General features: G+C 52.3%; 2 protein-coding genes across 3 annotated transcripts in view; both read left to right on the top strand.

Annotated features, from left to right (window-relative positions):
- cn (Kynurenine 3-monooxygenase cn) overlaps positions 1-12,428 on the top strand; it is a 122,721-nt gene that overhangs the window by 31,276 nt on the left and 79,017 nt on the right. The gene's annotated exons all lie outside the window — the stretch shown is intronic.
- On the top strand, positions 6,526-9,382 carry LOC119093990 (potassium/sodium hyperpolarization-activated cyclic nucleotide-gated channel 4-like). Its single transcript, XM_037217036.1, has 2 exons — positions 6,526-6,613; positions 7,544-9,382. The coding sequence occupies exons 1-2, from the start codon at positions 6,551-6,553 to the stop codon at positions 8,990-8,992; spliced, it is 1,512 nt and encodes a 503-aa protein (XP_037072931.1). The 5' UTR covers positions 6,526-6,550; the 3' UTR covers positions 8,993-9,382.

Below are 12,428 nucleotides of genomic sequence, written 5' to 3'. Positions count from 1 at the left end.
CGTTTTTCCCGAGCACGTGCAGCAGCTGAACCTCTTGAAGTTAGAATAGGTCACAAGGGTAAACCCAAATCAGCATGGGGGCGTAAAGACCTCTCCTGAGCTTTAAGAGGCATTCCAGACAGCGCCGGGTACGCCCACCAAACTTTCAACATCATGCAGGCGATGATTCGGCACATTCTGAAGAAGTTGTTCACCGATGTTAAGGTAGACAGTTCAGCTATGACGTCATCAGTAGAGGTTTGCACGACGATTTTGGCAGTTTAATCAAGTAGCTCGCAGTTTCTCGTCCAAATTTGGATTACTTTGCAACTTGTCCGTCGGCGTGATTTTTTATCGATCAGGCCAGTTGTACTGTCTCATGTCCCGCCAGATCCTTGGAAGAGGTAATATAAGGTCCATTTATCTGCCAGGTCAATTTGCTCTGTCTCGCCCATTCGTGCCAACAAGTCGGTGTTCCGGACGCGTTCCAACAATGGCGTCCTGACTCTTACTCTTTAAGCGTATAATGGCATGATTCTAAGGTCAATAATGCAATCTCCCTTTCGGTAGTCGTTCAATGACATATGTCCGAGCACCCCTCCCCTCAAAAACGGCAGATTTATGTTGGAACGGGACCAATGCTAAATAAATGAAGTGATCAAACACGCGCCCATTTACCAAACATTACGACAGATGTTGCAGTGGTGAATGGCTTAAGACCAGGTTGGACAGCGAATTACTGAGAACAAAATTGCAGGCCATTGCGTTTGCGATGAACAAGGGATCAGACATCCAAAGGACGAACCTTTCAAGATCATCGTTTCACCGCGAGTCGTCACCTAGCATGCGGCAAATCAACCCAAATGCCAACTGAAAGGGCGTTGTATGAAATGTGTCTTTGAAATGAACAACCAACCACTAGGTCGACTTCATTCAGCGCCCAAAGTCACAGTTAAGCAGCGCTGGCATTTGTCCGCTATAGATAATTGGAAGGCATGGCTTAAATCGCCAGTACGTTTCTACATGCAAACACAAATGTGTAGATGGTGAAGCCTATTTCGATTGACCTAAAATTTGTGGCGATTGTAGCATTGCAGCGGGGTTAGTTGCTTGCAATGTGTGAAACTTTTTTGCAGCTTTACATTTTTTCATGATCGCTTCCGTTGCTTCTCAAAAGGATGAAGAGCTCCCCAAAAATTGGGAAAATTCTAACATTGCGAAAAGCTGCGCACATTATCGCAGTGCATACACACTCTTGCAGGATTGCATGTGTCCTAGGAGCTTAACGACACATTCAACCAATGATGCTATATGACTTTAACTCCCTCTCAACCTGGCAGGGGATGCAAGCACTGCCAGGGAGTTTGTGAGGCCGCCTTGGTCTGGGGAAGGGCGGAGAAACGCCCGCGCGGCAATAGCAAATGATATGTCGTTTTGGAGGTGGATCCTGCAGAGTCCTGATTTTTCAGGTTATTTTGAGGATCCATGTGATGTTCTGCATCATCTGTGACGTCATTAGATAAATGGCACGTATCTCCTGGGTGTGGCTTAGTTTTGATTAATGATGTTTAAGTTTCGCAGATAAACTTCGACGATTATCTCCATCCTGATATCAAAAGAGCAGAAGTGTCCTCGGTGGTCGCGGTCTGAGAAGTACCCTGGGCCGTGCTAGGTGAAAGGCACCGTTTTTCAGAATGTTGTGAGATGACCTGTTCTCCCTGTTTCAATGCGCCAAGCAGTGATAGCGAAGCTATCCAGAAAAGCATCCAATGGAAACATAATTTCAGTTCACTTCGAGAACTTCTGTTGGTGGCCAATTTTGGTATGCGATAGATGGAGCACTGAAGTAAGTCAGAACATCAAACTTTCCAGCTTCCTAGGAAGCAGCCAACGTTGTAAGTGATATGTTATACACAGCTTCGAATGGATCCGTGTTTGGAAAGTGACTGATTCGTATTACGATCGCTAAGCATTAAAATCTTCATAACGTAAACGCTCAAAAAAGATGCTGCGCTTGTTATGTGTATGTAATGCCCGTTATATGCATGCTTAAATGCGTCATGGTTGGGCGATGGCGACATTTCGAGTAAATCATCAAAGAAGGAAATGATTTTAAAAATATTGCTTATTCTTCTTTGACACGCGCCCGGGTGGCCGGCTAGATACCCTTCGCTCGGGTGGGGGGGGGGGGGATTGACTCCCCTGAGATCTCGGGAACAAAGAAAGCTAGAAACACCAAATTTACAGGGTGTGTTGACCTGTACGTTAACTCAATTAGGTCAAAGGTTCAGGTTCCTAGGTCATGACCTTCGGGCCAAAAAGGTCAAGCAAGGTCAAGTTTCAGGTTGGTCTCCAAAGTGCCCTCGGAACCTAGATAACCGTTTCTAAGCAAAAGCTCACACTCTCATTTAAGGCCAGTGACCTTTTAAAGGTCAATGTGATCAAAATCATACAACATTGCCTTAAGGTTTGCATTTGACCAAGCGACAAAGATTACGCTAGGCAGCATGCTCCTTACACAAAATGTTGACCCAGGTCAGTTTAGGTCAATGACCTATTCTGACCTCCAAGAAGTCCTTGGAATATGTATAATGCGGTTCCTGCTATCAATGAACTCGAAATGGGCACCAAAAACCATCCCATACAGCAAACCTAGAGTAATGAAATAAGTTGGTTTTGACCTTGGTGTGACCTTCATAACTGACCTTAGGTCAATGTGATTTGCTCATTCAACTGTTGTGTTGCCTAAGAAAGCATCTCAGATACGTATGGCCTCCTCTAACACGCCGTTGTTGGATCAGATTGAAGGATTCCCTAGAAATTGGCTTCGCTGAAACCATGGCCTGACTTTAACCTGCCATAGGTCAACGACCTTACAGTGTACATTTAAATTGTTATGCCAAAGGATCCACTATTTAATTGTCTATAGCTGTGCTAAATTTGGCGCGGCTACACCTCGCCGTTAGGAAATTTATTCTGGAAAAACCTTCGGGAGTCAATTTGACCTCCACCCGAGCGCGTGTTGAGAAGATGGCAAAGATAACCAGGGCAATCTCCCAGTAAAACGTCCGTTGTGCTTGAATGCTTGAAGTGATTGCACCGACCGCAAAAAAGTGAGCTGAAGACTTACTGAAACTTGCTGCATGCTACACATAAATTGTGCGTGTTTCCTCTAGATACTGTAAACAATTATGCTTGCTTGGTCATTGGCACGGGTCATATGGAAGGGAGACAAAGAGCGAACATGGGATACTACGAAGACAGCATTGTTTCAGTCCACGACGTCACGACCGAGAACGGATTGTTAGGTGGCAGTAATTCAGCTGTTCGGGATTTGCTGTTGGGTGATTGGGATCCCCTTACCATCCGGTCGCCTGTCATGTAAGGTGTCAAGCAACTCAAGCGAACCCAAGTCACCAGCACCAGCGTGTCCCTGGTGGTTAATAAAGCGGCGGCAGTTTGTCCGAAATGTCAACGAGGCAATACTGCTGTTTTTCATGCCAGCCGATGTGAAGTGCTCTTTTTTGAAATATCGGTGAATGCGCAGGCAAGATTGATTTTCCATAGATCAGTTCAAACGATCATTTTGTCTGGCCTCACTTCCTGTTAGTTTGTCGGCAAAATATCCTCATAATGACCCACTGACCGTTATTCAAAATTGGGCAAATGATCACACTAACCATGGACCTATCAGCTAAAGTTGTTGGGATTTCCGTGTTAAAGCAGTTGCGTGTCGAGTCATAAGGTACGTTTCAAAGGCAGCTTCTGTGGGTCGATCTTTTTTGGGTGGCCTAAATTTATGGGTGGATCCTATTCATGTGAAACTAGATATTTTTGTGCTTGTACTAAAAATTCTAAGTAAAGAGATGAAAATCTCGGTAAACCGGAAGATCGTCAACACCGCGGAATAATCATGCATTATTAGCACCCTCTGGTGAAGGAAAATATTTTTGTGCGAATTCAAATAGAAATGGAAAATCAAAATGAAAATGTAGGCCGTAAAACCTAATAGTCCCAGCTTCACTTTACTGTGGGATGGAATTGCACTCCCATTAAGCAGAACGTGGGCCCTTAGCTTTGAAAAAAGTCTTAAGGGGATCAGGACTGGAGAGGGCACACATTCATTTCGGTAATAACTAGAGAGCAGCTGTAGCATTCCCATTCTTCGTGCTGAAAACTTCGCCTGGAAATGCATGTCCCATCACCGTCTTTACATTTCCTGCCTGTCTCCAGAGGTCCTCAAATTGGATGTCTTGTAATGTAAGGAAGGCGTGGAACACTGGCACTGACCGGCATTGACGTGTGCGTATCTCTAACATGACTCTCACAGCACGTGCGGTGGACCCACTGAAGAAATCGACCTCGGCCGCGAACGCCGCGTGAAGCTAGCGCATATCTTATAGTGTATATAAACCTCATTTTGAGAACTCAGTCGAGGGATTCTCCACGAGCACATCAGTGAAAAGTCAAACAACCGCAACTTTGACCGAGGCTCAGAGTGCGTAACATTGCATTAGAACCGGCAATGAACGCTAGCTGGCGACTTCTTTGGTCAGCTTGTGATGTTTTCGCATGGTCATGTCTACTTCCTTTCGTCGTGTAATGAATCACAGTCCATATGTTCGCATAAGAGGGAAACCCCGAGCACTACGTGTAGTCGTGTGTCATAGGCAGGATGCAAGGAAATGACAGTGAAATAGTGGCAATATCCGTTGTTTTCTCCCGTCCAGAAGTTTGGCGTTTCAGCTCCTTTGACATCGGCCTTCGCAGACCAGAAAAGTGTAGCTAAGAGTGGGAGGCATTATTTCATCGGTTCGTTTGGGTGTTTACACATTTGGGCTACCGTTGTTACGTTGGCCAAACTGTGTAATGATCAGCATGTTAAGTGAAGGGAACACATGCTTACTGGCATTTATTTCAATTAATTATTTCGACGATGCTCAACCTTCCAACGGCAACGTTTCATCCTTTGATGCACCGCCCCAGAAAAGGCTCAAATCAAGGAACGCAATTTCCCAACAAGTCGTGTCATCTGTCGTACTGTTTGCTCCATGCAGACCAGTTCGAGACATCAGCTGTTGCGCCAATTCGGGCATGTCATCTTTCCTTGCTCTTGGCTGCTGTGCACGTTCCGTATATCCAGCTGCCACCAGTTTCATCTGGCACAAGGCGTGCATGCCGACCTGTCCTGCGCAGCGACTCCGACTGAGCCCCTCCGAGGAAGCGGAAAACACGTGACGGCCTTCTAGCGCTTCTGGAAAGCACGCTAAATCGGGATGCTCGCCGAGAGTTGCCCGGCGCTAAGCCGCCGGCGTAGCCAGCTGCAGCGTCGCAGTACCTGCCGAGACGATCAGGCGATATGCGCGTATGAGTTCGAAGAGCCTGCCTATGAACCAACATACTGCGACTGCTCACCGGCGACTTCGTGACGCATGGTGTGGTCAGCGCCTTTGGAGACTTTGGTATGTATGCAACACAACACTATCAGGGCTTATGTCGTTCTTGTTTGACTGGTGCAGGTAAAAAGCCACACTCTTACGCCACACACGAATGTTCTTACGTGCTACGTAACGTTATTGACTTGCAAATTCGAAGTGTTCGGACTATATTGCGATTGTTGATGACACGAAACGTTCCTGCTGACGTGATGCAAGATCACTAAATCAAGAGAGGCGTCAATGCTAGGTTAAAAGCCCAGGTGAAGTGACTTTTTATGGAAAGAAAATGTAAGACACGAGACATAGGCGAGTCCGAGCAACCGTATATTCACTGTTTGTGAGTCTTTTGGCTGGCAGTTCTCTGCGACGAGCGGTCCAAGTAATCGCACTTAGATAGCGCGGAAATTTAAAAAGTCTTCTTTAGATTGCGAGAGACACCGGCAAGTAGCAGAGGATCACATTCGCCTGCCCGGGAAACCCTTCATTTCTTGACAAAAGACCGTGATGTCAGCCGGAGCGCGCTCTACATAGTCTTCTATGGGCTACCCCAGGGCGTGTTTCTGTGTTCCGCACGTGCCTTTTCAAACACTATCTCAAAATGCTGATACGTGCAGTTGTGTCGTGTTTGAATGGTCAAGCGGCTACTCAACTGACCAACGGCATCATGATCGTGCAAGTTTTGGACTCTTCCTCCGGATTTCACCGTCGGTGTGTGGAATGACAATGTTCGATGCAAAGCCGCACCGGGATCTGAACGTTGTGGGAAAGACTGTGGTGTGGAGGTGACAAGGCGCGTTGCAGGGCAGACCTACGCAAGAGCCGCTGCTGTCCCACCGGGGACGTATTGAGGGATGTCACAACCATGCGACTGCGCACACCGCGCTCGTCCGTCCGTCATAAGCGGACTCGTCCGCTTTGTTGGAACACAGCACGCGTCAGAGCGACATGCAGGCCCAGTGTCCTCGCTGGTGGAGGCGACTGCGATTTCAGGAACTCGGGCCGCTCCGCTCGCGCTGCCCGGACGGAGCCGGGCGCTGGAAATCCCCCCTCCCCCTCCCCAACACCCGAACGGCGCCGGCTGCGGGACGGCTGGGCGGTAGTCGCTGGCCTGCGCTGGACGGAGAGGGGTTGGGATGAGGTCTCGCGAGCAGAGGCACCTCACAACGGAGCTGGATGCTACGTTTGAGTGCACAAAGGTGAGGATTCGGGATAGCGGCCCGCATGCGCTCTGTACCGGAACTGTTGCTTCCCTGTAAGATGCAACTGCGCCTGTAGTCCCGTTCACAGGACATCGGGTGTACCAACAACGTTCTTTTATTTTGATTTCCTAGAACAGGGAATTTCCCGATATTATGTTTTCTACAGCGGTTTTCAACCCCAAGGAATCAAGATCGCCCGAAATGTGCACGCGTTTTCGCTTTATCCTCGCCCACTAGGTTAAAACTTTACATAAAAGAAACATCACCAGCTACTGCTGGTCTCCCACTCGGCCCGTATTCATGTCCAAACCCTGCCGATTTATGACGTCGTTAAAGGGAAACCTGCTGCAAAATGGACGTCGCCACATTGATTATGAGGCAATTCCGCAAGTTTGTTCGCGATTACTTGCAATATTTCGGAAGGTTGGATTTTTTTATGCTGTCAGTAGGTTAATGAATGTGTTTGACGAATCGTAATGCAATGGTTGCAAATGTTCAATGTTCAAATGCAAATGTTCAAAAATGGTTGATTTTCTGAACCTTGCCGCCTGATCTAGAACAACGGCTGCAGCCTCTGCACGTCTTAGAGTAATGATGATGCTACAGATGCTCCGTAAATTGAATTGCTGTAATTGGCATTGTCAGCTGTTCGCTTGATTCTATAGCTCGTCTCCAGGCTTGTGAGACTAACTGAAATATCATCTACGATACGAAGACGTGGCATGTGTTTTTATGCGGGTCTTGCGGTAGCGCAGTCCCTGGTCTTTAAGCACCATTGGCTCGCAAACGATGAGATTAACTGAGATGGTGCGGACTGCCAGTCTGTATACCGTGTTCCAGCTGTATATATTTCGGCAGTGGCGGCGCGTGGAGGCCTGCGTATGCCGCCCGGCCCCTCCACCCAGCTGAGCCCCGAACCATTCCCAGATGCTGGACTGTCGCATCAGCCAGGCCGCGGACGCCTCGTGGGCCTGCTGCGAGACTCCGCCGACCGGCCGCGAGACTCCGCGCGACGCCCGCTCGCCTTCCGTCCGCTCCAGCTCCTCCTGCTACAACGGCCGCCGAATGAGCGATCCACCGTCGCCCTGCGGCCCGCGCAGCTACCGCGACGACGACTCTGACTACGACAGCGACGCCTCGGGCGAATACGAGCCCCTGCGAGATTCCGAGGTCAGCCTGCTCACTTCGAGGGCCAGCACACCGCCGCCGCCGCCGCTGCCGCCGCCGCGACCTCGCTGCGCCTCGCTGCACGAGCTGAAGGTGCCCGTGCTCCCAGTGCAGTTCGGCGCGCCGCCGCAGACGAGCGTCAGCCTCGGTGACCTCAGTGCTCGGCCGGCCGCGCCGCCGGCCGAGCCGCGGCGCAAGGACCAGCGCCGTTTCCTGGGCCTGAGCGTGCCGGCATCTCCCCACCGCTTCGGTGCACTCTGGCGTCGCTGGACGGAGCGACCGACGCGCGCCGTGGCCGCGGCGCCGTGCCGGGAGCTTAACAAGTCGCTGCCGAACCTGGCGCTGGCCGGGCTGACGACGGGCGCGCTGGGCGGCGCGCGCACAACCATTCCCAGCCCGCGCGCCCGCTCGCCGTCTCGACATCGCGTCTCACCCGGCGCGCTTCACCGGGCGCTGAAGAAGGTGCAGGCGAAGGCGCTGCGACGGGGTCGGCCTGGCGCCGTCCGCTCCCTGCTTCCGCAGGAGGACGACGGGCCGACGCTGGTCGCCCTCGGCCGGCTAGACAGCCACGGAGCGCCGCAGCCGGCCGTGGCGGACGACGCCGCTGAAACCGGACCTGGCGCGTCCTTGTCCGGTCGCATCGCCCACTCGCCGGCGGATGTCAAAAGCCGCGGCGCCGAAACCCCGACGTCACGCCTTCCGCGCCGCTGCCCCGAGCCAGGGCAACGCCTCGTCCCGGACATTGTGGTGGACCCACCGGCGCAGTCAGAGGACCGCAGGTCCTCATGGTGGGACCAGGCGGACCACGGGTCCTCATGGCGGGGCCACGCGGACCGCGCGCTTCCGGACATCAGCGTGTCGCCGCCGGCGCCGGCGCCCGCCGACGGGTCCGACTACATGACGATGGCGGCAATACGCGACATCCTGTCGGCCCCGAGTCCGCCGGGCGGCCTCAGCGTCCCGGACGCCGGCTCCGGGACCTCCTCGCCCCGCGGCGAGCCCGACTACCTGGACATGGCGGGCATCGCGCGGCTACGGACGGCGTTTGCGCGGCCGACGCGGCCCGCGCGCGCACCGCCCGTCGAGCGGTTCGTCGGAACGCGAGGCAAGGCCTGCGCTGCCGGCGAGTACGCCAACCTGGCCGACCTGCGGCGCGCACTGCGCGAACTGCGCGGGGCAGACCGACAAGTCATCGCGGAGGATGAATGAGATAGCGGTTGCCGGCCGTCCGCCGGCCGTCCGCCGGCCGCGGAGAATCCAGACGACGAGTTACGTAACCTTGAGAGTGACGTCGCGTGCCGGCGTGGGTAATCCTCGGGACGCGGTGACCAGGCGGCGGCGGCCTCGCTTGCTGTCGCGGTCTGGAATGGAAGCTTCGTTGGTCCGTTGCGCCGGTAGTGCCTGGGGGTTTACCGAATTGTTTTTGTACAGTGGAGTGGTGGGATGTGGTGGGATGTGGAGTGGTGGGATGTGGGATGGTGCGGGCTCGGGAGTCAGTCAACGAATGTGATATGTGTCGCGGTATTGTTAAGGGATACGCATGTAACACATCTAAACGTGTAAACTCATCAGCGTTGGGTAATACAAGACGATGACTAATAATGGTCTCATGAATGAATGACTTCAGTGGTTTGAAGCAGGGCACACTGCGTGGACGCGTTCGCAGACCCTGTCGCCAGGGGCAGCGCAGCGGGGAGGGGGGGGGGGGGGGCAGAGAGGTAGTTGCCCCTTTTTCTGCCGGCGGGCAGAGGGAGGCAACAGTATGTTTTGCCTCCCCCTCTCCCTCCAAAAAAGGACGCCGTCTTCGAAAAGCGAAAGTATTGTGGCTATCCGTAGGGTGCCAACATTTTGATCAAAGAAGCCCCATAACTGAGCAAGAGAGTAATAAATCTGGCTCAAAAGACCCTTTGCTAAATCAAGGGACCCGTTTTCTGGGTGATGAGGTTATCTTCACGAATAATGTACCCAATCTTCAAGATCGGAGGGCCCAATGTTGTTTTAAGCAGGCTTTTTTGCTGGTTTAGGAGGCCCCCGTTACAGTGTAGTAGACCTTTGTTCTGGGTTCGGAGGCACCCTCTATATTCAGGAGGCCCCATTTCCGGACCAGGAGGCCCCTGTTATGCAACAGATGGCCGCGGTTCCGGACCAAGATGTTCTGTGTTGGGATAGCGAGGTCTCCGGGACAGACTAGGCTGCCCACTTGGTGTATCGGAAAAATTCTGCTCATCATTATGCTCTTCTCTTTGCATTGGAAGACTTTTCTGGAACAGCAGACCTCGTTTTAGGCTGGTGAGTTCCTTAGCTGAATCACTAGAAGGGTCATTCTGAATTATTGTTAAACTGTAGACATTTATTTGCTGGTATGTGGTATGAGTAACTGTTCGATGACGCGGCCAATACCCTCGTTGTCTTTCCGCTGAATGCAACACTGCGCAAGGATTTATGAGGAGGTCGTGTTGGCTCCTGGCTGCCATCCGGAAAATCCTCCCCCCCTGCCCCCGCTCCCCAAGTCAAAATCCGTTGTGCTGCCCCCGTCTATCGCGCGCTGGAGTGGATATCTGGAATATATATATATATAATATATATATATATATATATATATATATATATATAATGCGCATCATAGGGAAAATTGGGGTGATTTGCATCATGTTTGAGTACTAGCAGGGTGATCAATTCCCAATCTAAGCCACGCATGTCTTGAGTCTTGAGTAGGTGATGAGTCACTCAGCTGACGCACAGCACCCGCTCTACACTTCAGCGTACTTCCGGCCACACACGTGCATGCCACTGGGGGTGAAAGCGACACAAATGTTATAACTTCCTTTGATGCAATTTCCCCAGCGTGGAGAAGTTGTCTCATTTGAAAGGTCATTTGAAAGACATTTGCCTAAAAACGATGACGTCCTCCCCACAACTTTACTGCTACATACAAGGGTGAATGTTACAGATGTCTGCTGATATAGGAACTTCAATCCTATCCTCACTAGCTACAGCAGGAAGAAGCTCAGGGTAAAACCTGAAGCTACTCTTCTTACTCTCCCCCAATACACTTGCATTTGTGGGCACTGAAGCACACAATTAGTCGTAAAAAGCCTAGTAAACACCTTTCGAATTACGCCGCCCCAGTCTCCCCCCCCCCCTTGGCTCAAGCCTTAAGAGTCTTTAACTCGTATCGCACACAGCAACACCAGCCAGACGACCAACAGGTGACCTCGGTGTGTGCTCAGATGTGCCCGGCAAGTGACCTTGACGTGTGCTTGAATATGCCCTGCAAACTGACCCGATGTGTGCTCGGATGTGTCCAGAAAACGATCTCGGTATGTGCTCGGATGTACCCGGCGGGTAACCTCAGTGTGTGCTCGGATGTGTGTGGCAAGTGATCTCGGTATGTGCTCAGATGTGCCCGGCAAGTGACCTCGGTGCGTGTTCGGATGTGCCCGGGTAGGTGACCTCGGTGTGTGCTCGGACATGCCCGGCAAGTGATCTCGGTATGTGCTCGGATGTGCCCGGGTAGGTGACCTCGGTGTGTGCTCGGATGTGCCCGGGTAGGTGACCTCGGTGTGTGCTCGGATGTGCCCGGGTAGGTGACCTCGGTGTGTGCTCGGATGTGGGCGGCAAGTGATCTCGGTATGTGCTCAGATGTGCCCGGCAAGTGACCTCGGTATGTGCTCAGATGTGCCCGGATAGGTGACCTCGGTGTGTGCTCGGATGTGCCCGGGTAGGTGACCTCGGTGTGTGCTCGGATGTGCCCAGGTAGGTGACCTCGGTGTGTGCTCGGATGTGGGTGGCAAGTGATCTCGGTATGTGCTCAGATGTGCCCGGCAAGTGACCTCGGTATGTGCTCAGATGCTCCCGGGTAGGCGGCCTCGGTGTGTGCTCGGATGTGGGTGGCAAGTGATCTCGGTATGTGCTCAAATGTGCCCGGGTAGGTGACCTCGGTATGCGCTCAGATGTTCCCGGGTAGGTGACCTCGGTGTGTGCTCGGATGTGCCCGGGTAGGTGACCTCGGTGTGTGCTCGGATGTGCCCGGGTAGGTGACTTCGGTATGTGCTCAGATGTGCCCGGGTAGGTGACCTCGGTGTGTGCTCGGATGTGCCCGGGTAGGTGACCTCGGTGTGTGCTCGGATGTGCCCGGGTAGGTGACCTCGGTGTGTGCTCGGATGTGCCCAGGTAGGTGACCTCGGTGTGTGCTCGGATGTGCCCGGGTAGGTGACCTCGGTGTGTGTTCGGATGCGCCCAGGTAGGTGACCTCGGTGTGTGTTCGGATGCATACCTGTATCCTGCGACCTTGCACTGGTGCGAGTTCCGTCATTAGCATATTACTAGGACAACAGCGCGCCAGTGTACACAAATGTTTTGCATGGGGAGGGTTCAGACGGGTTGCAATCGTCATACATGTCACGAATTCATGATGCATGAGAGATTTACCATACGTTGAGAGAAGACTAACGTGCGTGACACTGGTGCATTGCTTTGACCTGGTCTTCGAATTCCGCGTTTAAAAACTCAGCAGGAATTGAGCTATAGCTGTTATGTTGCTTGATGTTGTTAGTTATGTTGAGTGTTGAAGGACGTCGGAGCCGGGGCTGTTTCCCTTCAACAAAAACACCGTTGAATGCGATGTTCCGAGTTGGTAACCATC

This window comes from Pollicipes pollicipes, unplaced genomic scaffold (genome assembly GCF_011947565.3).
Source record: "Pollicipes pollicipes isolate AB1234 unplaced genomic scaffold, Ppol_2.1 Scaffold_4002;HRSCAF=4701_pilon_pilon_pilon, whole genome shotgun sequence".
NCBI lineage: Eukaryota > Metazoa > Arthropoda > Thecostraca > Pollicipedomorpha > Pollicipedidae > Pollicipes > Pollicipes pollicipes.
This window is presented reverse-complemented; position numbering and strand designations above follow the sequence as displayed.

Excerpts from the sequence above, each read along its gene's own strand:
- LOC119093990 (XM_037217036.1), top strand. The coding sequence starts at position 6,551 with ATGAGGTCTCGCGAGCAGAGGCACCTCACAACGGAGCTGGATGCTACG. Across the intron at positions 6,614-7,543 it reads CTACGTTTGAGTGCACAAAG|ATGCTGGACTGTCGCATCAG; the intron begins GTGAGGATTCGG and ends AACCATTCCCAG.